This window comes from Amblyraja radiata (genome assembly GCF_010909765.2).
Source record: "Amblyraja radiata isolate CabotCenter1 chromosome 42 unlocalized genomic scaffold, sAmbRad1.1.pri SUPER_42_unloc_2, whole genome shotgun sequence".
In the NCBI taxonomy this organism is placed as follows: domain Eukaryota; kingdom Metazoa; phylum Chordata; class Chondrichthyes; order Rajiformes; family Rajidae; genus Amblyraja; species Amblyraja radiata.
This window is the reverse complement of record NW_022630088.1, coordinates 1,582,827-1,609,621: the sequence shown is the minus strand read 5'-3', so window position 1 is coordinate 1,609,621 and position 26,795 is coordinate 1,582,827. Positions and strand designations below refer to the sequence as shown.

The window sequence follows — 26,795 nt, the reverse complement described above, 5'->3', positions numbered from 1 at the left end:
AGGGCTGGCCACTGGTGTGCAAGTGCTGGTGAGACAGAGCGTGGGAGGCCATGGCAAAGCGCTCTCCACACACCGGGCTGGGGATGGGACGGACGCCGGAGTGCACCCGCTGGTGGGACAGCAGTTGGGTGGAGCAGATGAAGCCCTTGCCGCACCGGGCACAGGTGTGGGGGCGCTCGCCAGTGTGGGTGCGCTGGTGCTTCAGCAGGTTGCTGGAGTGGGTGAAGCCCTTGCCGCACCGGGCACAGGTGTGGGGGCGCTCGCCAGTGTGGGTGCGCTGGTGCTTCAGCAGGCTGCACGATTGGGTGAAGCCCTTGCCGCACTGGGCACAGGTGTAAGGACGCTCGCCAGTGTGGATTAGCTGGTGCTTCAGCAGGTTGCTGGATTGGGAAAAGCACTTGCCGCACTGGGCACAGGTGTAGGGGCGCTCGCCAGTGTGGGTGCGCTGGTGCTGCATCAGGCTGCTGGACTGAGTGAAGCCCTTGCCGCATTGGGCACAGGTGTAGGGGCGCTCGCCGGTGTGGGTGCGTTGGTGCTTCAGCAGGCTGCTGGAGCGGGTGAAGCCTATGCCGCAGTCGCTGCAGGTGAAGGGACGCTCACCGGTATGCAGCCGCCTGTGCACCTTCAATTCCTTGGGCGACTTGAAGCCTTTGCCGCAGTCGGAGCAGTTGAAGGGCCGCTCACTGCTGTGCACCCGCTGGTGCTCCCGCAGCCCCGACAACTGGGGAAAACTCTTTCCGCATGTGGAGCAGCCATAGGGCTTCTCGCCCGTGTGAACCCGCCGGTGGGCCTCTAGGACATTCGCCGTCTTGAAACACTTGTCGCACTCTGAGCAGTTGAAGGGACGTTCCCCCGTGTGCACCCGCCGGTGGCTCTGCAGCTGGCTTGGGCACTGCCATGCCTTGCCACACACGTCGCACTCATAACGCTTCTCCTTGTTGCGCCCCGTCATGTAGTCCTCCATCGATGCTCAGCCCCTCGAAGCTCAGCCCGCACACCGAGCAAAAGGGAGGAGGGGGCTCACCTGCACCCTCGCCACCGTCAATAGCTGCTCATGTCGTCGTCTCTCCATCCACAGCAACGGCTCCTAAACCCTGCAGGAGGGGAACAAATGGATAACAAGCTGGCAAACAGGACATTACTAACACATATTGAGTGTGTTTATGGCGGATGAAACCATTACATAATTCTGCGCGGACTCCATGGGCCGAAAGACATAGAAACATGGAAACATAGAAAATAGGCACAGCAGTAGGCCATTCAGGCCTTCGAGCCTGCATCGCCATTCAATATGATCATGGCTGATCATCCAACTCAGTATCCTGTACCTGCCTTCTCTCCATACCCCCTGATCCCTTTAGCCACAAGGGCCACATCTAACTCCCTCTTAAATATAGCCAATGAACTGGCCTCAACTACATTCTGTGGCAGAGAACTCCAGAGATTGACCACTCTCTGTCTAAAATATGTTTTTCTCATCTCAGTCCTAAAAGATTTTCCCTTTAGCCTTAAACTGTGACCCCTTGTTCTGAACTTCCCCAAAAACGGGAACAATCTTCCTGCATCTAGCCTGACCAACCCCTTAAGAATTTTGTAAGTTTCTATAAGATCCCCCTAAATCTGGATTTTACTCAGTTCCTCCATCTCATTTGACCCCCGGTTCCCTGCTATTTCCGGCAGATTATTTAAGTCTTCCTTAGTGAAGATAGAACCAAAGTAGTTATTCAATTCGTCTGCCATGTCCTTGTTCCCCATGATCAATTCATCTGTTTCTGACTGCAAGGGGCCTACATTTGTTTTAACTAATCTCTTTCTCTTGACATAGCTATAAAAACTTTTGCAGTCAGCTTTTATGTTCCCTGCCAGTTTTCTTTCATAATCAATTTTCCCTTTCCTAATTAAGCCCTTTGTCCTCCTCTGCTGGACTGAATTTCTCCCAGTCCTCTGGTAGGCTGCTTTTTTTGGCTAATTTGTACGCTTCATCATTTGTTTTGTTACTATCCCTGATTTCCCTTGTTATCCACGGTGCATTACATTCCCTGATTTATTATTTTGCCAAACTGGGATGAACAATTGTTGTAGTTCATCCATGCAGCCTTTAAATGCCTTCCATTGCATATCCACCCTCAACCCTTTAAGAAACAATTGCCAGTCTCTCTTGGCCAATTTACGTCTCATACCTTCAGTTACCTTTCTTTAAGTTCAGAACCCTTGTTTCTGAATTAACAATGTTACTCTCCTTCCTAACGAAGAACTCAACCATATTATGGCCACTCTTGCCCAAGGGGCCACGCAGAACAAGACTGCTAACTAACCCTTCCTCATTACTCAATACCCAGTCAAGAATAGCCTGCTCTCTCGTTGGTTCCTCTACATGTTGGTTTAGAAAACTATCCCGCATACATTCCAAGAAATCCTCTTCCTCAGCACCCCTGCCAATTTGATTCACCCAATCTATATGTAGATTGAAGTCATCCATTATAACTGTTTTACCTTTGTTGCACGCATTTCTAATTTCCTGTTTGATGCCATCCCCAACTCTACTACTACTGTTAGGTGGCCTGTGCACAACTCCCACTAGCGTTTCTGCCCCTTAGGGTTTCGCAGCTCTACCCATATCGATTCCACATCCTCCAAGCTAATGTCCTTCTTTTCTATTACGTTAATCCCCTCTCTAACCAGCAACGCTACCCCACATCCTTTTCCATTCTCTCGAATATTCCTCTTGAATATTGAATATCCCTGGATGTTCAGCTCCCAGCCTTGGTCACCATGGAGCCATGTCTCCGTGATCCCAACTATATCATAATCATTAATAGCTATCTGCACATTCAACTCATCCACCTTATTACGAATGTTCCTTGCATTGAGACACAAAGCCTTCAGGCTTGTTTTTACAACGCTCTTACCCTTTATACAATTATGTTGAAGAGTGGCCCTTTTTGATTTTTGCCCTGCTTTTGTCTGCCTGCCACTATTACTTTTCACCTTGCTACCTATTGCTTCTACCCTCATTTTACTCCCCTCTGTTTCTCTGCTCACTCATTTAAGAAACCCACCACCAAGAAACGCGACCGCCGAACCTCGCCGCCCCCCCCCCCGGGACCGCCCAACCTCATCGCCGCACCGGGCCCATCCGACATCGCCGTCCCACTGGGCCTGCCGCACATCACAGCCACACCGGGCCCATCTAACATCGCCGTCGCACTGGGCCCATCCAGCATCGCCGTCGCACCCGGCCCATCTAACATCGCTGTCGCACCGGACCTACTCTACACGGCCGCCGGACCGGGGCTCCCCGAACATGGCCGCTGCACCGCACCCTACTCATCTCGTTACCTTACCGGGCTGGCCGCTCCGCGCCACCCCACCGACCATCCGCCCACCGGGACCTCCCACGCATCGCCCGCGGATCCCGACTCTACTACCCACGGACTCCTACCATCGGGTCCGCCGACCCTCGCCACTGTACTCCCACCATCGGGTCCGCCGACTCTCGCCACTCCACCTCCCTCCAGCAGCCCACAGCCGTCGCCTTACCTGGAGCCTGGACTCTGCACTGTGCCTGAAGCCTCCACGCTGCTAACTCCCACTCTCCTGGGTTTGACTCCACTGGGTCCTAGTGCCAGTCTGCCCAGCACAGGTAACCTCAGTGGCAGTTCCACTGAGTCTCCCCCATCCCCCTCTAACTATGTGACCCCTGCTCTTCCCCACCTACACTACAGCCCTCTCACCCCCCACCGCGACCACCCACTACCCCCCCCCCAACACACATCGCCTCGTCCCCAGTCCACTCACCTGCCTTCCTCCGGCCCCAACCCCCATCCCTGCCGGGTGTTCACCATCCCCCCTGACCTCCCCTTTTCCGACACCGAACGGTCTATCCTCAGCAGAGGTCTTACCTTTTTCCCCCTCCGTCCCCACCTCAATGAGTTCCGCGCCCACCACGACTTGGAGCTCTTCTACCGTCGCCTCCACTTCACAGCGTTCTTCCATGGGAAGGAGTCCTCGCCCCCCATTGATGATCCATATTCCCGTCTCCAACGCACCCCCTCCTGGTGGACCCCCCCCCCCCCCCTCGCGGCCCTCCAGCTTTAGAACTCTTTATGCAAAACTGCCGTCGCGACATCAACCGCCTCTAGTTCTCCACTCTCCTGTCTCACTCCAATCTCTCCCCCCTTGAACGTACTGCCATCGACTCACTCCGCAACAACCCAGACTGGGTTATCAAACCTGCCGACAAGGGAGGTGCCGTGGTAGTCTGGCGCGTCGATCTCTACAAAGCTGAGGCCACGCGCCATTTCTCAGACACCTCCTCCTACTTACCCCTGGACCATGGCGAGCACCAGGCCACCATCTCTAGTACCATCACCGACTACATCAACTCCCACGCCCTGCCCGACCGAGCCTCCAACCTCATCGATCCCCAGCCCCGCACGGCCCGATTTTACCTTCTCCCCAAAATCCACAAACCTGACTGTCCTGGTAGACCCATTGTCTCTGCCTGTTTGTGCCCTACCGAACTTATTTCCACATACCACGACTCCATCCTATCCTCCTTGGTTAAATCCATCCCTACCTATGTTCAAGACACCTCAGACACTTTCCGTCGTCTCCGCGCATTCCATTCTGTAGGCCCTCACCCCCTCATCTACACCATGGACATCCAGTCACTCTACACTTCGACCCCCCACCAGGATGGTCTCAAAGCCCTCCGGTTCTTCCTCAACCAGAGAAGCAACCTAAACCCGGCCACTGACACTCTCCTCCACCTAGCGGAGCGGGTCCTTACCCTCAATAACTTCACGTTTGACTCCTCCCATTTCCTCCAAATACAAGGCGTAGCTATGGGCACACGCATGGGCCCCAGCTACGCCTGCCTCTTTGTCGGGTACGTCGAATAATCATTGTTCAATATATGCCAGGGCCCCATCCCCGACCTCTACCTCCGCCACATCGACGACTGCTTTGGTGTCACCTCCTGCACCCGCACACAACTGACTGACTTAATCCACTTCACCACCAACTTCCATCCGGCACTCAAATACACCTGGACTATTTCCGACACTTCCCTACCATTCCTTGACCTCACTATTTCCATCGCAGGTGATAGACTTCTGACCGACATCCACTATAAGCCTACTGACTCCCATGGCTATCTGGACTACACTTCTTCCCACCCTGCTTCCTGTAAGAACTCCATCCCCTACTCCCAATTCCTCCGTCTACGCCGCATCTGCTCCCAGGATGAGGCGTTCCACACCAGGGCATCTGAAATGCCCTCATTCTTCAGGGAAGGGGGGGGGGCGGTTCCCTCCTCCACCATAGATGAGGCTCGCACCAGGGTCTCTTCCATACCCCACAACACTGCTCTCTCTCCCCATCCCCCCACTCGCAACAAGGGCAGCAGTCTGAAGAAGGGTTTCGGCCCAAAACGTAGCCTATTTCCTTCACTCCATAGATGCTGCTGCACCCACTGAGTTTCTCCAGCATTTTTCTGTACCTTCGATTTTCTAGCATCTGCAGTTCCTTCTTAAACACCTCTTATTCTCTGTTTATTATCTTTTTCTTCTTTCCCCCGTACATGTTGGGTATGAGTGCTTCTCTTCTCTGCCTCCTGCCTCACACACTGTCTACTAGCTTTCTCTATCTGAGTCCCTCCCCCCAACCATTCTAGTTTAAAGTCTCCCCAGTAGCCTTTGCAAATCTCCCCGCCAGTATATTGGTCCCCTTCGGGTTCAAGTGCAACCCGTCCTTTTTGTACAGGTCACATCTTCCCCGAAAGAGGTCCCAATGATCCAGAAACTTGAATCCCTGCCCACTGCACCAGCCCTTCAGCCACGCATTTATCCTCCACCTCGCTCCATTCCTACACTCACTGTCGCGTGGCACAGGCAGTAATCCTGAAATTGTTACTTTAGCGGTCCTTTTCCTTAACTCTCTTTCTAACACCCTAAATTCTCCTTTGCTACCCATGTCATTGGTACCTATATGTACCATGACCTCAGGCTCCTCTCCCTCCCATTTCAGGATATCTTGGACACGTGAGGACACATCCCAGACCCTGGCACCAGGGAGCCAAACTACCATCCGGGTCTCCTGACTGCGCCTATCTGACCCCCTAACTATAGAATCCCATTTTACTACTGCTCACCTCTTCTTTTCCTTACCCTCCTGAGCAACAGGACCAGTCTCTGTGCCGGAGGACCGGCCGCTGTCGCTAACCCCAGGTAGGCTGTCCCCCCCAACAGTACTCAAACAGGAGTTCTTATTGCCAAGGTGTACAGCCACTGGGGTACTCTCTAGTCCCTGCCTCTGCCCTTTGCCCCTCCTAACTGTGACCCACTTGTCTGGCTCCCGTGGTCTTGGAGTGACCACCTCTCAGTAACTCCTCTCTATGACCTCCTCACTCTCCCTGACCAGACGGAGGTCATCGAGCTGCTGCTCCATGTTCCTCTCCCTCCCATTGTTTCCCAAGACCTGTTGTTTCTGCGCTGCATCCCTAAACTAAACTAAACCAATGAAGTGTGTTGACCCAAAACGCCAACCATTGCTTCTCTCCACAGATGCTGCCTGACCCGCTGAGTTACTCCAGCACTTTGTGTCTATCTTCTCCACAGATGCTGCCTGACCCACTGGGTTACTCCAGCACTTTGTGTCTATCTTCTGCACAGATGCAGCCTGACCCACTGAGTTACTCCAGCACTTTGTCATAGAGTCATAGAGTGATACAGCGTTGGAAAGAGGCCCTTCGGCCCAACTCGTACCCACACTTCTAGATCCCTCGGCTCCACACATTCCGCAAGGGTCAGAGTTGTACAGTGTCCAAGTGAGACCACACCTGGAGTATTGTGTACGGTATTGGTCCCCTAATTTGAGGAAGGACATTCTTGCTATTGAGGGAGAGCAGCGTAGGTCTACAAGGTTAATTGCCGGGATGGCGGGGCTGTCATATGCTGAGAGAATGGAGCGGCTGTGCTTGTACTCTGGAGTTTAGAAGGATGAGGGGATCTTATTGAAACATATAAGATTGTTAAGGGTTTGGACATGCTAGAGGCAGGAAACATGTTTCCGATATTGGGGGAGTCCAGAACCAGGGGCCACAGTTTAAGAATATGGGGTAAGCCATTTTGGAACAAAGACGAGGAAACACTTTTTCTCACAGAGAGTTGTGAGTGTGGAATTCTCTGCATCAGAGGGCGGTGGAGGCTGGTTCTCTGGATACATTCAAGAGAGAGCTAGATAGGGCTCTCAAAGATCGCGTAGTCAATGGATATGGGGAGAAGGCAGGAATGGGGTACTGATTGGGATGATCAGCCATGATCACATGGAATGGCGGTGCTGGCTCAAAGGGCAGAATGGCCTACTCCTGCACCTATTGTCTATTGCCCCAGCGCCCCGCCATTCACAGTGAAGATACTGCCCTGGTTTGACTTCCTAAACTGCAACACCCTCCCCACCCCCAAACAATGTGACCTCCTCCCTGTGGCTCCCCGCCCCTTACCTCTGCCGCCTCCTGCTCCTTAACCCCCTTTGCTCCCTCCCCCCCACCCCCAAACAATGTGAACCCCCACCTGACTCATTTGACCCCTATCTCTCCCCCCCAAGTTCCCTGCCCCCCCATTCATCCTCCTCCAAACCCACTCCCCCTTGAATCCCTCCCCCCTCCCTTTGCTCCTTGCTTCCCCCCGCTACTCACTTCACCCTTTTTCCACCCCCAGACTCTCTCCCCTACCTCCCCCGGACTGTCTCCTCTCTCTCTGACCCTCTCCCCTTATTCCTGCCCCTCAGCCTCCCACCGCTCAGATATCTCTCTCCTCCCCTCCCCCTTCTCTCTCACTCACCCACTCCCTTCTCTCTCCACCCTTCTATCTCTCATTCTGCTCCTCTCTCTCCCTCCCCACATTCTCTTTCTCTCCACCCCTCCTATCTCTCTCCCCATTCTCTCTCTCTATCCCCTTCTCCATCTCTCCCTCCCCACCCTCTCCCTCTCCCTCCCCCTTGTTCTCTCTCACCTTCCAGTGCGGGTCGGCTCCATCTTGGCCGTGGCGTCATTTCCGGGCTGAGGCCGCCCCGCAGCCTGCGGAGCAACGGCCGGGGCCGTGACGTCGTTTCCGGGTTAAGGCCCCTCGCGGTCTCTCTGTCTCTGTCTCCGGGGCAACGGGCAGCGGGCGGGCGGATGAGCCGCGAGTGAGTGAGTGAGTGAGTGAGTGGGGACCCGGATGGGCCGGAGTCATGTCGCCGCTGAGCGGAGTCTATCTCTCTGTCTCTGTCTGTCTCTGTCTGTCTCTCACTCTCCATCTCTCTCTCTCTGTGTCTCCATCTGTGGGATGTAAACATCTACATCTACAGCTACAGCTACAGCTACATTGGACGTTGATGCGGGGCCTGTCTGTGGGGCTGTGGCTCCATGAAGCTGCCTCGCTGTTCCAGCCGGTCTCTGAAGTCAGGTTCTGATTTTAAATTTATCACCCAAATAATCCAGATTAATGCTTTGGCGACCGGCCTCCTGTACACGATCAGTTGGTTCACGCTCCAGCTTCTCCTCATCTAGATTTTTCAGGCAATGTTCAATCAAACTTTGTCGTGTTTGCTTTGGCCAGGTTTCAGCATTAGAGGCCAATTTTTGTAATGTTTCCTGGTTGGGATTTGCCGGTTTTACAAAGTGTGTTAATATCTTTGCCTGCCTCGTGATACCCTATGTGGGTTCCGCACTTGCAGAAACCCTCAGATGGTGCAGAGTCTGGGCCATTTTATAAATAACTCTAACAGCGACTGCGAAGAAGTCTCTCGGTCTCGGTTGATTCCTGTGTTGGTCGCGATTCACATTATTACACATTATTATACTCCGGCCTGACATGGTCCTGTGGTCCACAACAGCCAAGTTGGCATACGTTGTGGAATAGACAGTTCCATGGGATGATGGTGTTGAAGAAGCTTATGAGAGGAAAAAGACCAAGTACTCTGAACAGGCAGCTGAAGCTGCCCAGAATGGCAGGAAAACCAAGATTTTCCCAGTCAAAGTGGGATGCATGGGATTTGTTGCTACATCTACGACCAGGCTATTAAAGAAAATGGAGGTGAGGGGTTGCTCCCTCCAACAAGCAATCAAGTCATCATCAAATTCTGCAGAAAAAGGCAGCAATTGGATTTGGATCAAAAGGAGAGATAACGATTGTGTTGCAAGATGTAGACAGGAGGGTATGGAATTGTGGGAGGTGTAACTGGGACGCCAGGTCTCACCCATGAGCCCTCTGGAGATGTTGTGGGCTTATCAATGAAACGTCAAAGAAGGAGGGTGCCCACCTGATGACCCCGATGACGTACCTCCGCTCACCACTCCACTCCCACTGCAAATAGCAAGAGTGCCGACTTATTACAGGGATTGAAACATCAAGTCCTATTAGCTCTACTGTTGCTAAACAATGGCTACCCCCATTCCCCTCTGCATGTTATTACTCATTTCTGGCTTAGTTAGTAGTAAACTATACTGCAATACTAATGCAGTAAAGTATAGCATCAATTATCTCTAGCGTAGTAGGGTTAAAACCACGGTGCTCACCAAGTCTTTGTTTTTCCCAGCTTGCGGAAAGCACCTGCCGAACTCTTCTCGACTAGGCAACGATTTTCCAGTTTCTCTATCGCTGTAGCTTCATCAGGGAAAGAGATCTACTTCTAGCCGGTAAGGGGTTTTAAAGAGTAGGTCGATGTCCCACCCTTTGTGGGTTTGCCCCTCCCATGTGCTGAGTCCTAGTGTTAAGGTACAATTTGCTTCAAACAGACTGACAACACAAAAGTTAGTAATACAGTAACGGTCTTTATTTCGCCAGGCGGGTGTAGGAGTCAACTCTCACAGCATGTAAAATACAGACTACAGAGTCTATCTTTCTCCACACACAGAGTTAATGTTCAATCAGATATATTTATACCCTAATAATCAGCAATTCAGCAATTCTTTATCTTACAGAGCATTGTACAGCCTCTTGCCTGTTCATGTTATTGTGCTGTAATCTCGATAGTGTTGCAGAAGAAAGGCGAAAACATTCATGTTTTTGTGCTGTACTCTTGCTAGTGCTAGTGCTAGGCTTTACTTAAACTCTTTAACTACTTACAAGGCAGACCCTTTAAAAATAGGTCATTAGAAAGAAAAAACAATTTCAAATTAACAGATATTTTTCTGAGATAAAGGCATTTCCAATTCTCATCCAACACCTCAATCTGAATCCCACATGGCCAGTGTGCAATTCAGATCTTTCTTGAATTCAATTCAAAATGGAAGAAATAGGAAGAAATCAAACTTAATATATCGATAAGGTCACAAATCTAAATGCCAGGGCACAGCGAAGAAAATGAACAGTCTCTTTGCTGAGCCACATCCGCTGCTTAATAAAAGTTTAGAAGATAGAGAGATAGAGAATAAACAGTCAATTTCATAGAAACATAGAAAATAGGTGCAGGAGGAGGCCATTTGGCCCTTCGAGCCAGCACCGCCATTCATTGTGATCGTGGCTGATCATCCCCTATCAATAACCCGTGCCTGCCTTCTCCCCATATCCCTTGACTCCACTACCCCCTAGGGCTCTATCTAACTCTCTTAAATCCATCCAGTGACTTGGCCTCCACTGCCCTCTGTGGCAGGGAATTCCATAAATTCACAACTCTGGGTGAATTTTTTTTTCTCACCTCAGCCTTAAATGACCTCCCCTTTATTCTAAGACTGTGGCCCCTTATTCTGGACTCACCCACCATTGGGAACATTATTCCTGCATCTAGCTTGACCAGTCCTTTTATAATTTTACTAGACTAAGTGGGACCCGTTGGGTCCCATGTTCACACGGGAGGGCTGGTCCCCCGGTGCAGCCTTTGAAAGCAGTTAGCACCACCAACAACAGCCATTTTTTTTTGCAGTGCAGCCTTTCAAAGCAGTTACCACCACCAACAACAGCCATTTTTCCCCCAGGGCAGCCATTTTAAAGCAGTTACCACCACCAACAACAGCCATTTTTTTTGCAGTGCAGCCTTTTAAAGCAGTTACCACTACCAACAACAGACATTTTTTTTTGCATTGCAGCCTTTCAAAGAACTTACCTCCACCAACCGCCATTTATTTTTGCAGTGCAGTCTTTCAAAGCAGTTACCACCACTAATAGCCATTTTGTTTGCAGTGCAGCCTTTTAAAGCAGTTACCACCACCAACAACAGCCATTTTTTTGCCGTGCAGCCTTTGAAAGCAGTTAGCACCACCAACAACAGCCAGTTTTTTTTGCAGTGCAACCTTTCAAAGCAGTTACCACCACCAACAATAGCCATTTTTTTGTAGTGCAGCCTTTCAAAGCAGTTGGCACCACCAACTACCGTTTTTTTTTTTGCAGTGCAGCCTTTCAAAGCAGCTACCTCCACCAACAACAGCCATTTTTTTTTTGCAATGGCAGCCTTTCAAAGCAATTACCACCACCAACAAAAGCCATTTTTTTCTAGTGCAGCCATTTAAAAGCGATTACCACCACCAACAGCCATTTTTTTCCAGTGCAGCCATTTAAAAGCAGTTACCGCCACAAATGGCCATTGTTTTTGCAGTGCAGCCTTTCAAAGCAGTTACCACCACAACAGCAGGCAATAGACACTTTTTTGCAAGCAGTTTAGAACCAATAGACACTTTTTGCAAGCTTTAGAACCAATAGAGACACTTTCTGCAAGCATTTTAGAACCAATAGGGACACTTTTTGCAAGCATGTTAGAACCAATAGATCCACTTTTTGCAAGCATGTTAGAACCAATATACACTTTTTGCAAGCATTTTAGAACCAATAGACACTTTTTGCAAGCATGTTAGAACCAATAGACACCTTTAAAGCAGTTACCACCACCAACAACAGCCATTTTTGTTTTGAATTGCAGCCTTTCAAATCAGTTACCACCACCAACAACAGCCATTTTGTTATACAGTGTAACCTTTCAAAGCAGTTACCACCACTAATAGTCATTTTTTCCCAGTGCAGCCATTTAAAAAGTTACCACCTCCAACAACAGCCATTTTTTTTGCAGTGCAGCCTTTTCAAGCAGTTACCACTACCAACAACAGACATTTTTTTTTGCATTGCAGCCTTTCAAAGAACTTACCTCCACCAACCGCCATTTTTTTTTGCAGTGCAGTCTTTCAAAGCAGTTACCACCACTAATAGCCATTTTGTTTGCAGTGTAGCCTTTTAAAGCAGTTACCACCATCAACAACAGCCATTTTTTTGCCGAGCAGCCTTTGAAAGCAGTTAGCACCACCAACAACAGCCAGTTTTTTTTTGCAGTGCAACCTTTCAAAGCAGTTACCACCACCAACAATAGCCATTTTTTGTAGTGCAGCCTTTCAAAGCAGTTGGCACCACCAACTACCGTTTTTTTTTTGCAGTGCAGCCTTTCAAAGCAGCTACCTCCACGAACAACAGCCATTTTTTTTTGCAATGGCAGTCTTTCAAAGCAATTACCACCACCAACAACAGCCATTTTTTTCTAGTGCAGCCATTTAAAAGCGATTGCCACCACCAACAGCCATTTTTTTCCAGTGCAGCCATTTAAAAGCAGTTACCACCACAAATGGCCATTGTTTTTGCAGTGCAGCCTTTCAAAGCAGTTACCACCACAACAGCAGGCAATAGACACTTTTTGCAAGCAGTTTAGAACCAATAGACACTTTTTGCAAGCTTTAGAACCAATAGAGGAGTAGAGGCGGAGCAACAAGCTGGAGTAGTCGCACTTTTTCCAAGCTCCCAATCTGTTAACCTTCAACTGTTATTACAGCTCAGCCTAAGTTTTAAAACTACCATAAATATTTAACACCATCGACAGCACTCCTCCACATCGTAAAGATGGCAGGCAGAAGAAAGAAAGAGGAGCAAAATATTGAAGACTCGTCGACCAGCACCATCATGGCTACGCTAGCAGCCTTGTTAACAGAGCACAAGGCATCGCTACTGGCAGAATTTAACGCAGCGTTCACCAAGCTGGAAACAAAGCTGGACAATATCCAGACCACTATTCTAGATCAACAACAGCGTCTTTCGTCATTAGAGACATTTGCCGATACCACCAGCCAAGACATGCGAGCTATGGAGACAATGCTAACTACGGTCATCGAAGAGAACGCCAAGTTTAAGTCTAAGCTTATCGACCTGGAAGGCAGGAGTCGCCGAAATAACGTAAGGATAGTCGGCCTCCCCGAGAACATCGAAGGCCCCCAAACAACAGCTTTTTTCTCTCAACTCCTGCTCGAGACACTTGGCGAACGCATACTGGAATCAGCCCCGGAGCTAGACCGAGCCCATCGCACGCTAGCAGCCAAACCAAGCCCTGGTGGGAAACCCAGAGCAGTTGTGGTTTGCTTCCATAGATTCCAGACCCGCGAGTTGGTGGTGCGTGAGGCTCGGAGGCAGAGGGGTAAGCTGAAGTACAAAGATATCCCGATTCACATTTTTGAAGATTACTGTCCCGAGATAGTTGAACAACGTTCTGCATATCGGGACGTCGTGAAGGAGCTGTACAACCTGGGTCTCAAACCCTCCCTTCATTATCCGGCCAAGCTGTTCATCATGGCCGGGGAGGGAAAGAGGCGACGGTTAACATCTCCCGAGGACGCTCAGGCTTTCATTTCATCTTACCGTTGATGCAGACCGGGACCCACAGATGACTGACTCTGCTCGGTACGTTTACATCCGAATGGCACAGGGATCCAGTTAATCTACGGTTACATTATGGGTTACATTATGGACTAACTTTAGCTTGACTGCCCTTAGCAATTAGCCACTGCTAGCGCTCGGCCTTGCTGTTATATCAATGACTATGTCTTACCAACTTTTCCTTTTAATGTTTATGTGTAATCATACTTGAAAGGCTCTTCCCCTGTACATGCTATAAAATAGGGCTAAAGGGACCCACATTGTGGTTCGTGATTTGATCTCTGCCTTCTTGCTTTTAGCAGCTGGCCAGCATTTGAAAGGTTTGTTTACACTAGTCTTAATAGCGGACTGTCTGGGGCTGATAAGAACTCATTATAGTCAAGGCTGCGTTACACCAAATAGCTCTTACAGCGTTTTTGTTTAACAAAACTTAATTGATGTTCTTCTGCCCTGCGCCTTAATCCAAGATTCCAGTTTGTCACTTGTTAATCTCTCTAATGCTAACTCTTTCTTTATACCTTACCAACTTTAAGTTATACTATGTTATACCAAAGGAAGCTATTCCTGTTTCACTTATACGTTGGCTTACTTATTTAGTATCACTATTTTGTTAATTTTGTTAATTTGTCTTGTTGTATTATTACTATCATCACTACTATTATTACCATTAGTGTTAGCAATGTCATTGGTAGTACAACTACCAAGGCTATTATTTTAACTTTGTATCTATTCATTTAGGTTTACTTCACTTTATTTCTATTTCTATTTCTATTTTCTATTGTCCATTTCTCAAATTATTATTATCATTGTTATCATTATAATAGTTATTTCATTTTATGTTACTTTACTGATATTGAGCGACTTTGCTGCTTTGGGATGTGGAAAGATTGGGAATTAAGATCGGACTACTCCATGCGGATGCGAGGACAACGTACCTTGGTGCAATGGGCACTCAAGGTTCGGTTGGGACATTGGGGACCTCAGGTCCGGGGACTCAGGTTTGAAAGATGGTTAAGTGATATGTGTCACGACCGTTTGTTGTGTGTATACGTATGTATGTATTTTTTTTGTTTTGTTTTTTTTCTTTTCCCCTTTTACCACCCACACCCCCACTCTCAGCAGCTGGCTTCGTTGCGCTCTTCCATTTCAATCTGCAGTATTACAGCGTTCTGCCCACTCGTTTGGATATAGCTAATTATGGCCAACACAAACGACACTCTTAGATTTGTCTCGTGGAACGTGAGGGGAGTGGGGGGTCCTACTAAGACTGATAAGATCTTGGCCCACTTGCAATACCTTAAGGGCGATATATTTTTTATTCAAGAGACACACCTTCGCAACAGAGAGGTAACACGGCTTAAGAGAGGCTGGATTAGCCACTTATTTCATTCAAAATTTAATTATAGGGCTAGGGGTACTGCTATCCTGATTCGTAAAAACGTTATGTTCGAACCACAGAAAACGGTGGAAGACCCTGCTGGCCGCTTTGTCATGGTCTCTGGCAAACTGCAAGACACACCTGTCATATTGGCCAGTATTTACGGTCCCAACTGGGATGACAGCTCATTTGTAACCACATTTTTTACATCTCTCCCAAACATTGAAAATTACCACATCATTGTGGGTGGAGATTTTAATCTGGTCCAAGACCCTATACTGGACAGATCTTCGAACAAAGCCTCCACTTTAACTAAATCAGGTAGGACTTTGCATGCTTTTACCAAACAACTTGGGCTCACTGACCCATGGAGACATACATTTCCCACGACTAAATTATTTTCATTTTTTTCCCACGTGCACCGTACCTATACCCGTATAGACTTCTTCCTCTTAGATAACAGACTGCTCTCCAAAATCAAATCCAGCGAGTATCATAGTATCGTGATATCAGATCACGCTGCGACTTCCCTCGATCTTCACTTTCGTAAACGAACTAATCCCTTTAAACAGTGGAGGTTCAACTCCTCATTACTAGCAGAGGCTCACTACATGCAATTCTTGAACTCCCAAATCACCTTATATTTTGAGCTGAATGACTCGCCGGACATAGCAAGAGGTATACTCTGGGAAGCTTCAAAAGCTTATATTAGGGGCCAACTTATCTCTTTTGTCTCCAACCTGAAAAGAGCCGAGACGTCCCAAATGGCAGACCTGTTACGAAAAATAAAGGACATTGATGATAAATACGCATCTGACCCAGACCCTAATTTTTATAAAGAACGCTTTAGGTTACAAATAGACTTTGACCTCATGTCTACCAATAAAGCCAAGTTACGACTGATTAAATCTAGGCAACACTTTTTTGAATCTGGGGATAAAGCTGGGAGGCTTTTGGCCCATCAGGCCAGAACCGAGGCGACTTCACGGCTAATTCCAGCCATTAGATCCAGCTTAGGGGAGATTCATACCGATCCTCTAAGAATTAATGAAGCATTTGCTAAATTTTACGCTGAGCTATACGCTTCCGATTGTCCTCCCACTGCAGATGACATGTTCCGTAGTATGACGTTTCCCCGAATTGACGATGAAGCCACGAAAGTCTTGGGTGGTCCCATAACTGTCACTGAGGTCCAAGCAGCCATCACATCGCTGCAAAGCGGAAAGTCGCCCGGCCCTGACGGCTTCACTGTAGAATATTACAAAGCTTTCTCTGCTCTCCTCGCACCAGTCCTGAGAGATATGTACAATGAGGCGTTTTTACATCGTCGCCTACCGCCCACCTTGTCGTTGGCTACTATCTCCCTAATTCTTAAAAAGGAGAAAGATCCTCTGCTTTGTAGTAGCTATAGACCAATTTCACTCTTGAATGTGGACCTCAAAATCCTCTCTAAAGTTCTTGCGCTCCGCCTTCAACAAGTGATGCCCGTTATTATCTCATTAGATCAAACAGGGTTTATGCCAGGCCGACAGTCCTCCCACAATACTAGGCGTCTCCTTAACATCATCCATTCACCAAGTAGTGAGACCCCGGAGATAGTGGTCTCCCTCGACGCCGAAAAAGCTTTCGACAGGGTCGAGTGGAAGTACCTATACGAGGCGATGGACAGGTTTGGCCTCGGCAATAGTTTCATTCATTGGGTCAGTCTACTATACTCGTCCCCGGTGGCCTCAGTACAAACAAACGACACACTGTCGCCCCACTTCCCCCTTCGGAGAGGTACCAGACAGGGTTGCCCGTTATCACCACTTCTGTTTGCTGTCGCGATAGAACCCTTGGCGGTCTGGTTACGCTCAGAGAAGGGCTTTAAAGGTATTACACGGTTTGACACAATTCATAAAGTCTCATTGTATGCGGATGACCTGCTCCTGTACATCTCGAATCCAGTCAGCTCTCTCCCTGTGATTATGAATATTTTAGAACGGTTTGGGGTGTACTCTGGTTATAAACTTAACTACCAAAAAAGTGAATTATTACCGATTAACTCATTGGCTAAGCAGCTCCCTCGCTCTTTAACCTCATTCAAATGGGCGGAGGACGGATTTCGCTACCTCGGCGTTTTTATCAAAATACCTATATTTGATATGTTCCGCACAAACTTCCTGCCTCTGGTTGAGAAAGCTGAAAGAGACTTTGACCGCTGGTCAGTCTTACCGTTATCCCTCGCGGCCCGGATAAATCTGGTCAAGATGGTCGTCCTACCCAAATTCCTGTACCTTTTCCAGCATGTTCCTATATTTATCACTAAATCTTTTTTTGATAAATTAGAAAGGAGAATATCTAAATTTTTATGGGGTAGCAAACCGGCCAGAATTCGAAAGACGCTACTACAGTCTCCTAAGAGTGACGGCGGTTTGGCACTTCCTGACTTTAGGCGATACTACTGGGCTGCTAACTTGCAAAAAATCCTGTACTGGATGAATGATGATTGCGACCACCTACCGACCTGGGTACACATGGAAAAGGCGAGTTCACATCTCCCGTTGCGGTCTGTCCTATGCTCTCACCTCCCCCTTTCTATAACATCTGTGGGTGCAGGCCCAATTGCGTCCCTCTCGCTCAAGATATGGAGTCAATTTAGGAAAAACTTTGGTTTACAAGGCCCTTCCATCTTGACCCCACTGCTTAAAAATCACATCTTTAATCCTTCAAGTACAGACTCCGCATTCAAAACCTGGCATAGTAATGACATCAGTAGTATCAAAAACCTATACAAGGATGGTATTTTTTCGTCTTTTGCGGAGCTTTCGTACAACTATAGCCTCCCAAACTCCCACCTTTTTCGTTTTTTCCAGATTCGGAATTTTGTGAAGAAGATATTCCCCCATTTCCCAAATCATCCCCCTGAAACCCTGACCGATTCCATCCTAGCTCTAGATCCCAACCGGAAGAAATGCATCTCTTTTTTGTACAACTTGTTAGGGTCGGTTATATTGAAACCTCATACCTCATTAAAAGCTGCGTGGGAGGGCGAGCTGAATATGAAACTAACAGACCAGCAATGGGACTCTGCCTTGGATTTGATCCATTCTTCCTCCATATGTGCCCGTCATGGCCTAATCCAATGCAAAGTCCTTCACAAAGTCCACTACACAAACGCAAGATTATCTAGAATATACCCCGCTGTTAAAGACACCTGCAACAGATGCAATCAATCCCCTGCCAACCATAGTCATATGTTTTGGTCTTGCCCTAAGCTAGCAACCTTTTGGAGGAGTGCTTTCGACGTGCTAAGCAGAGCCTATGGCCAGACTATTCCTCCAAACCCACTGTCAGCTATTTTTGGTATTCCCCCCAACACCAACCTCTCTGTTGCGTTGAAGCGGGTCCTGGCTTTTACAACCCTGTTAGCCCGGAGACTGATTTTGCTTAACTGGAGACTTACCTGTCCCCCGACACACGCCCGCTGGATCAAGGAGGTGCTCTTCAACTTAAAGCTTGAAAAACTTAGGTTCTCTCTCAAAGGCTCTACCAAGACATTCCTAGATACATGGAACCCTTTCCTGGAACTTGTTAACTCTCTTAACTTGTTTCCGGACTCGGAAGAGGACTGAGTGTCCTCTATCACAGCTCTGTCTAATTGCAGCTGCTATCCCCTCAACCCCTCCCCCCCTCCCTCCCCACAATTAAAAAAAAAAAAAATTTTATTTATTTTTTATTTTATTTTATTTTATTTTATTTTTTTTATTTTTATTTTTTATTTAAATTTTTATTTTTTTTATCGTATTTGTGTGGATGTGTACGTAGGTGAGTGTTGTTTGTTCCCGGGTGGCGAGGGTGGGTAAGGGTAAGGGTAAGGGTTTTGAGGGTCGTTTACATACTGTTGTACAATTATGTCCTGATTATCACTGTCTGTTATCATTGTATGTATGCAAATTGCTGTTAAATTCAAAATTCAAATAAAAAGATTTAAACTAAACTAGAACCAATAGAGACACTTTCTGCAAGCATTTTCGAACCAAAAGACAATTTCTGCAAGCATTTTAGAACCAATAGAGACACTTTTTGCAAGCATGTTAGAACCAATAGACACCTTTAAAGCAGTTACCACCACCAACAACAGCCATTTTGTTATACAGTGTAACCTTTCAAAGCAGTTACCACCACCAACAACGGCCATTGTTTTGCAGTGCAGCCTTCCAAAGCAGATACCACCTCAACAGCAGGCAATAGACACTTTTTGCAAGCAGTTTAGAACCAATAGACACTTTTTGCAAGCTTTAGAACCAATAGAGACACTTTCTGCAAGCATTTTAGAACCAAAAGACAATTTCTGCAAGCATTTTAGAACCAATAGACACTTTTTGCAAGCATGTTAGAACAAATACATACACTTTTTGCAAGCATGTTAGAACCAATAGATACATTTTTTGCAAGCATGTTAGAACTAATAGATACACTAAGCATGTTAGAACCAATAGACACTTTTTTTCAAGCATTTTAGAACAAATAGAAACTTTTTGCAAGCATTTTAGAACCAATAGACACTTTTTGCAAACATTTTAGAACCAATAGACACTTTTTGCAAGCATGTTAGAACCAATAGACACCTTTAAAGCAGTTACCACCACCAACAACAGCCATTTTTGTTTGCATTGCAGCCTTTCAAAGCAGTTACCACCACCAACAACAGCCATTTTGTTATAGGCAAGGCAAGGCAAGGCAAGTTTATTTGTATAGCACCTTTCAACAACAAGGTAATTCAAAGTGCTTTACTTATTCAGATAAAATAATTACAAAATTAAAAGCAATCAAATAAAATATTTAAAATAGAATTAAACCAGGAATAGAAGTTACAGTGCAGTATAGGTAATTAATAAATTGTATTGTTTACTGAAAGGCAGCAGAAAACAGAAAAGTCTTCAGTCTAGATTTAAAAGAGCTGAGAGTTGCAGCAGACCTGCAGTTTTCTGGGAGTTTGTTCCAGATATGTGGTGCATAAAAACTAAATGCTGCCTCTCCATGTTTAGTTCTGACTCTGGGGACACAGAGCAGACCTGTCCCAGACGATCTGAGAGGTCTGGGTGGTTTGTAGCTAAGCAGAAGATCAGAAATGTATTTTGGCCATAAACCATTCAGTGCTTTGTAAACCAACAGTAGTATTTTGAAATCAATTCTTTGACAGACAGGAAGCCAGTGTATAGACCTCAGAACTGGAGTAATGTTATCTACTTTTTTGGTCTTAGTGAGGACTCGAGCAGCAGCGTTCTGAATTAACTGCAGCTGTCTGATCGACTTTTTAGGGAGACCTGTAAAGACACTGTTACAGTAGTCGAGCCTGCTGAAGATAAATGCATGGACAAGTTTTTCCAAATCCTGCTGAGACATAAGTCCTTTAATCTTTGATATATTCTTTAGGTGTTAGTAGGCTGACTTTGTGACTGTTTTTATGTGGCTGTTGAAGTTCAGGTCTGAGTCCATGACTACTCCTAAGTTTCTGGCTTGGTTTGTTGTTTTTAGCATTACCATTTGAAGCTGGGTGCTAACTTTTAATCGTTCTTCCTTGGCTCCAAAAACAATTATTTCAGTTTTTACTTTGTTTAATTGGAGAAAATTCTGGTTCATCCAATCGTTGATTTGCTCAATGCATCTACTCAGAGCTTGTATTGGACTATAGTCTCCTGGTGATATTGTTATGTAGATTTGTGTGTCGTCTGCGTAACTATGGTAACATATTTTGATGTTTTTCATGATCTGAGCCAGTGGAAGCATGTAGATGTTAAACAGAAGAGGCCCCAGAATGGAGCCCTGGGGAACTCCATATGTAATTTTTGCACGCTCAGATGTGTAATTACCTATAGACACAAAGTAGTCCCTGTCCTTCAAGTAGGATTCAAACCATTTTAATGCTGTGCCCGAAGGTCCCACCCAGTTTTCCAGACGGTCTAGTAATATGTTGTGATCGACTGTGTCGAATGCAGCACTGAGATCTAGTAATACTAAGACTGAAATTTTGCCATTGTCTGTGTTTAAGTGAATGTCATTGAAGACCTTAACAAGAGCGTCTCGGTGCTGTGGTGTGGTCTAAATCCTGACTGGAAGACATCAAAACAGCTGTTAATTAACATGAAATTGTTCAGCTGCTTAAAAACAGCTTTTTCAATGATTTTACTGAGAAATGGGAGGTTTGATATTGGTCTGTAATTGTTCAGTAGTGAAGTGTCTAAGTTCTTCTTTTTTAAGAGAGGCTTGATAACAGCAGTTTTCAGGGCCTGTGGGAAGACACCTGAGAGAAGGGACGTGTTTACAATCTGTAGAAGGTCTGAGGTCATGCAGTTTGATACACCTTTGAAAAGGCCTGTTGGTAGAATATCGAGGCAGCAGGAGGAGGATTTCAAATGTTGTATAATGTCCTCCAATGTTTTATGGTTAATAACATAAAATTGTGTAATGGTATTTGAATTGATTATAAGTGGACACATGGACAACACATGTCCTGCACCTGATGTGGAGGCACTGACTGCTTGCCTAATTTTCTGAATTTTGTCGGTGAAGAAGGAGGCAAATTCATTACAGGCCCTTGTGGAAAGCAGTTCAGGGGCCACTGACACAGGAGGGTTTGGTAGCCTGTCGACAGTAGTAAACAAGGCCCGTGCATTATTATTGTTTTTGGCAATGATGTCAGAGAAGAAGGATTGCCTTGCATTTCTCAGTTCCAAGTTGTATACAGTGCAGCCTTTCAAAGCAGTTACCACCACCAACAACAGCCATTTATTTTCCAGTGCAGTCATTTAAAAGCAATCACCACCACAACCACCAGACATTTGTTTTTGCAGTGCAGCCTTTCAAAGCAGTTACCACCACAACAGCAGGCAATAGACACCCTTTGCAAGCAGTTTAGAACCAATAGACACTTTTTGCAAGCTTTAGAACCAATAGAGACACTTTCTGCAAGCATTTTAGAACCAAAAGACAATTTCTGCAAGCATTTTAGAACCAATAGACACTTTTTGCAAGCATGTTAGAACCAATACATACACTTTTTGCAAGCATGTTAGAACCAATAGATACACTTTTTGCAAGCATGTTAGAACCAATAGATACACTAAGCATGTTAGAACCAATAGACACTTTTTGCAAGCATTTTAGAACCAATAGACACTTTTTCCAAAATTTTTAGAACCAATAGACACTTTTAGCAAGCATGTTAGAACCAATAGACACCTTTAAAGCAGTTACCACCACCAACAACAGCCATTTGTGTTTGCATTGCAGCCTTTCAAAGCAGTTACCACCACCAACAACAGCCATTTGTTATAGGCAAGGCAAGGCAAGGCAAGTTTATTTGTATAGCACCTTTCAACAACAAGGTAATTCAAAGTGCTTTACATAAAACATTAATAGCATTGGAAAGAAACACATATAAAATCACATTTAGATGTAAAACGATTATTAGATTATTCAGATAAAATAATTACAAAATTAAAAGCAATCAAATAAAATATTTAAAATAGAATTAAACCAGGAATAGAAGTTACAGTGCAGTATAGGTAATTAATAAATTGTATTGTTTACTGAAAGGCAGCAGCAAACAGAAAAGTCTTCAGTCTAGATTTAAAAGAGCTGAGAGTTGCAGCAGACCTGCAGTTTTCTGGGAGTTTGTTCCAGATATGTGGTGCATAAAAACTAAATGCTGCCTCTCCATGTTTAGTTCTGACTCTGGGGACACAGAGCAGACCTGTCCCAGACGATCTGAGAGGTCTGGGTGGTTTGTAGCTAAGCAGAAGATCAGAAATGTATTTTGGCCATAAACCATTCAGTGCTTTGTAAACCAACAGTAGTATTTTGAAATCAATTATTTGACAGACAGGAAGCCAGTGTAAAGACCTCAGAACTGGAGTAATGTGATCTACTTTTTTGGTCTTAGTGAGGACTCGAGCAGCAGCGTTCTGAATTAACTGTAGCTGTCTGATCGACTTTTTAGGGAGACCTGTAAAGACACAGTTACAGTAGTCGAGCCTGCTGAAGATAAATGCATGCTGAGACACAAGTCCTTTAATCCTTGATATATTCTTTAGGTGATAGTAGGCTGACTTTGTGACTGTTTTTATGTGGCTGTTGAAGTTCAGGTCTGAGTCCATGACTACTCCTAAGTTTCTGGCTTGGTTTGTTGTTTTTAGCATTACCATTTGAAGCTGGGTGCTAACTTTTAATCGTTCTTCCTTGGCTCCAAAAACAATTATTTCAGTTTTTTCTTTGTTTAATTGGAGAAAATTCTGGTTCATCCAATCGTTGATTTGCTCAATGCATCTACTCAGAGCTTGTATTGGACTATAGTCTCCTGGTGATATTGTTATGTAGATTTGTGTGTCGTCTGCGTAACTATGGTAACATATTTTGATGTTTTTCATGATCTGAGCCAGTGGAAGCATGTAGATGTTAAACAGAAGAGGCCCCAGAATGGAGTCCTGGGGAACTCCACATGTAATTTTTGCACGCTCAGATGTGTAATTACCTATAGACACAAAGTAGTCCCTGTCCTTCAAGTAGGATTCAAACCATTTTAATGCTGTGCCCGAAGGTCCCACCCAGTTTTCCAGACGGTCTAGTAATATGTTGTGATCGACTGTGTCGAATGCAGCACTGAGATCTAGTAATACTAAGACTGAAATTTTGCCATTGTCTGTGTTTAAGTGAATGTCATTGAAGACCTTAACAAGAGCCGTCTCGGTGCTGTGGTGTGGTCTAAATCCTGACTGGAAGACATCAAAACAGCTGTTAATTAACATGAAATTGTTCAGCTGCTTAAAAACAGCTTTTTCAATGATTTTACTGAGAAATGGGAGGTTTGATATTGGTCTGTAATTGTTCAGTAGAGAAGTGTCTAAGTTCTTCTTTTTTAAGAGAGGCTTGATAACAGCAGTTTTCAGGGCCTGTGGGAAGACACCTGAGAGAAGGGACGTGTTTACAATCTGTAGAAGGTCTGAGGTCATGCAGTTTGATACACCTTTGAAAAGGCCTGTTGGTAGAATATCGAGGCAGCAGGGGGAGGATTTCAAATGTTGTATAATGTCCTCCAATCTTTTATGGTTAATAACATAAAATTGTGTAATGGTATTTGAATTGATTATAAGTGGACACATGGACAACACATGTCCTGCACCTGATGTGGATGCACTGACTGCTTGCCTAATTTTCTGAATTTTGTCGGTGAAGAAGGAGGCAAATTCATTACAGGCCCTTGTGGAAAGCAGTTCAGGGGCCACTGACACAGGAGGGTTTGGTAGCCTGTCGACAGTAGTAAACAAGGCCCGTGCATTATTATTGTTTTTGGCAATGATGTCAGAGAAGAAGGATTGCCTTGCATTTCTCAGTTCCAAGTTGTATACAGTGCAGCCTTTCAAAGCAGTTACCACCACCAACAACAGCCATTTATTTTCCAGTGCAGTCATTTAAAAGCAATCACCACCACAACCACCAGACATTTGTTTTTGCAGTGCAGCCTTTCAAAGCAGTTACCACCACAACAGCAGGCAATAGACACCTTTTGCAAGCAGTTTAGAACCAATAGACACTTTTTGCAAGCTTTAGAACCAATAGAGACACTTTCTGCAAGCATTTTAGAACCAAAAGACAATTTCTGCAAGCATTTTAGAACCAATAGAGACACTTTTTGCAAGCATGTTAGAACCAATACATACACTTTTTGCAAGCATGTTAGAACCAATAGATACACTTTTTGCAAGCATGTTAGAACCAATAGATACACTAAGCATGTTAGAACCAATAGACACTTTTTGCAAGCATTTTAGAACAAATAGAAACTTTTTGCATGCATTTTAGAACCAATAGACACTTTTCCCAAATTTTTTAGAACCAATAGACACTTTTTGCAAGCATGTTAGAACCAATAGACACCTTTAAAGCAGTTACCACCACCAACAACAGCCATTTGTGTTTGCATTGCAGCCTTTCAAAGCAGTTACCGCCACCAACAACAGCCATTTTGTTATAGGCAAGGCAAGGCAAGGCAAGTTTATTTGTATAGCACCTTTCAACAACAAGGTAATTCAAAGTGCTTTACATAAAACATTAATAGCATTGGAAAGAAACACATATAAAATCACATTTAGATGTAAAACGATTATTAGATTATTCAGATAAAATAATTACAAAATTAAAAGCAATCAAATAAAATATTTAAAATAGAATTAAACCAGGAATAGAAGTTACAGTGCAGTATAGGTAATTAATAAATTGTATTGTTTACTGATAGGCAGCAGCAAACAGAAAAGTCTTCAGTCTAGATTTAAAAGAGCTGAGAGTTGCAGCAGACCTGCAGTTTTCTGGGAGTTTGTTCCAGATATGTGGTGCATAAAAACTAAATGCTGCCTCCATGTTTAGTTCTGACTCTGGGGACACAGAGCAGACCTGTCCCAGACGATCTGAGAGGTCTGGGTGGTTTGTAGCTAAGCAGAAGATCAGAAATGTATTTTGGCCATAAACCATTCAGTGCTTTGTAAACCAACAGTAGTATTTTGAAATCAATTATTTGACAGACAGGAAGCCAGTGTAAAGACCTCAGAACTGGAGTAATGTGATCTACTTTTTTGGTCTTAGTGAGGACTCGAGCAGCAGCGTTCTGAATTAACTGTAGCTGTCTGATCGACTTTTTAGGGAGACCTGTAAAGACACAGTTACAGTAGTCGAGCCTGCTGAAGATAAATGCATGCTGAGACAAGTCCTTTAATCCTTGATATATTCTTTAGGTGATAGTAGGCTGACTTTGTGACTGTTTTTATGTGGCTGTTGAAGTTCAGGTCTGAGTCCATGACTACTCCTAAGTTTCTGGCTTGGTTTGTTGTTTTTAGCATTACCATTTGAAGCTGGGTGCTAACTTTTAATCGTTCTTCCTTGGCTCCAAAAATAATAATTTCAGTTTTTTCTTTGTTTAATTGGAGAAAATTCTGGTTCATCTAATCGTTGATTTGCTCAATGCATCTACTCAGTGCTTGTATTGGACTATAGTCTCCTGGTGATATTGTTATGTAGATTTGTGTGTCGTCTGCGTAACTATGGTAACATATTTTGATGTTTTTCATGATCTGAGCCAGTGGAAGCATGTAGATGTTAAACAGAAGAGGCCCCAGAATGGAGCCCTGGGGAACTCCACATGTAATTTTTGCACGCTCAGATGTGTAATTACCTATAGACACAAAGTAGTCCCTGTCCTTCAAGTAGGATTCAAACCATTTTAATGCTGTGCCCGAAAGTCCCACCCAGTTTTCCAGACGGTCTAGTAATATGTTGTGATCGACTGTGTCGAATGCAGCACTGAGATCTAGTAATACTAAGACTGAAATTTTGCCATTGTCTGTGTTTAAGTGAATGTCATTGAAGACCTTAACAAGAGCCCTCTCGGTGCTGTGGTGTGGTCTAAATCCTGACTGGAAGACATCAAAACAGCTGTTCATTAACATGAAATTGTTCAGCTGCTTAAAAACAGCTTTTTCAATGATTTTACTGAGAAATGGGAGGTTTGATATTGGTCTGTATTTGTTCAGTAGTGAAGTGTCTAAGTTCTTCTTTTTTAAGAGAGGCTTGATAACAGCAGTTTTCAGGGCCTGTGGGAAGACACCTGAGAGAAGGGGCGTGTTTACAATCTGTAGAAGGTCTGAGGTCATGCAGTTTGATACACCTTTGAAAAGGCCTGTTGGTAGAATATCGAGGCAGCAGGGGGAGGATTTCAA

General features: G+C 45.4%; 2 protein-coding genes across 2 annotated transcripts in view; both read right to left on the bottom strand.

The window, feature by feature from the left end:
- Positions 1–26,795, bottom strand: part of LOC116969020 (zinc finger protein 84-like) — a 123,860-nt gene that overhangs the window by 2,584 nt on the left and 94,481 nt on the right. Inside the window, exon 3 of the mRNA XM_033015994.1 lies at positions 74–928. Within this exon, the coding sequence (XP_032871885.1) occupies positions 74–928 (855 nt within the window). The remainder of the gene's footprint in view (positions 1–73; positions 929–26,795) is intronic.
- LOC116969026 overlaps positions 1–26,795 on the bottom strand; it is a 573,861-nt gene that overhangs the window by 478,186 nt on the left and 68,880 nt on the right. The window lies entirely within an intron of this gene.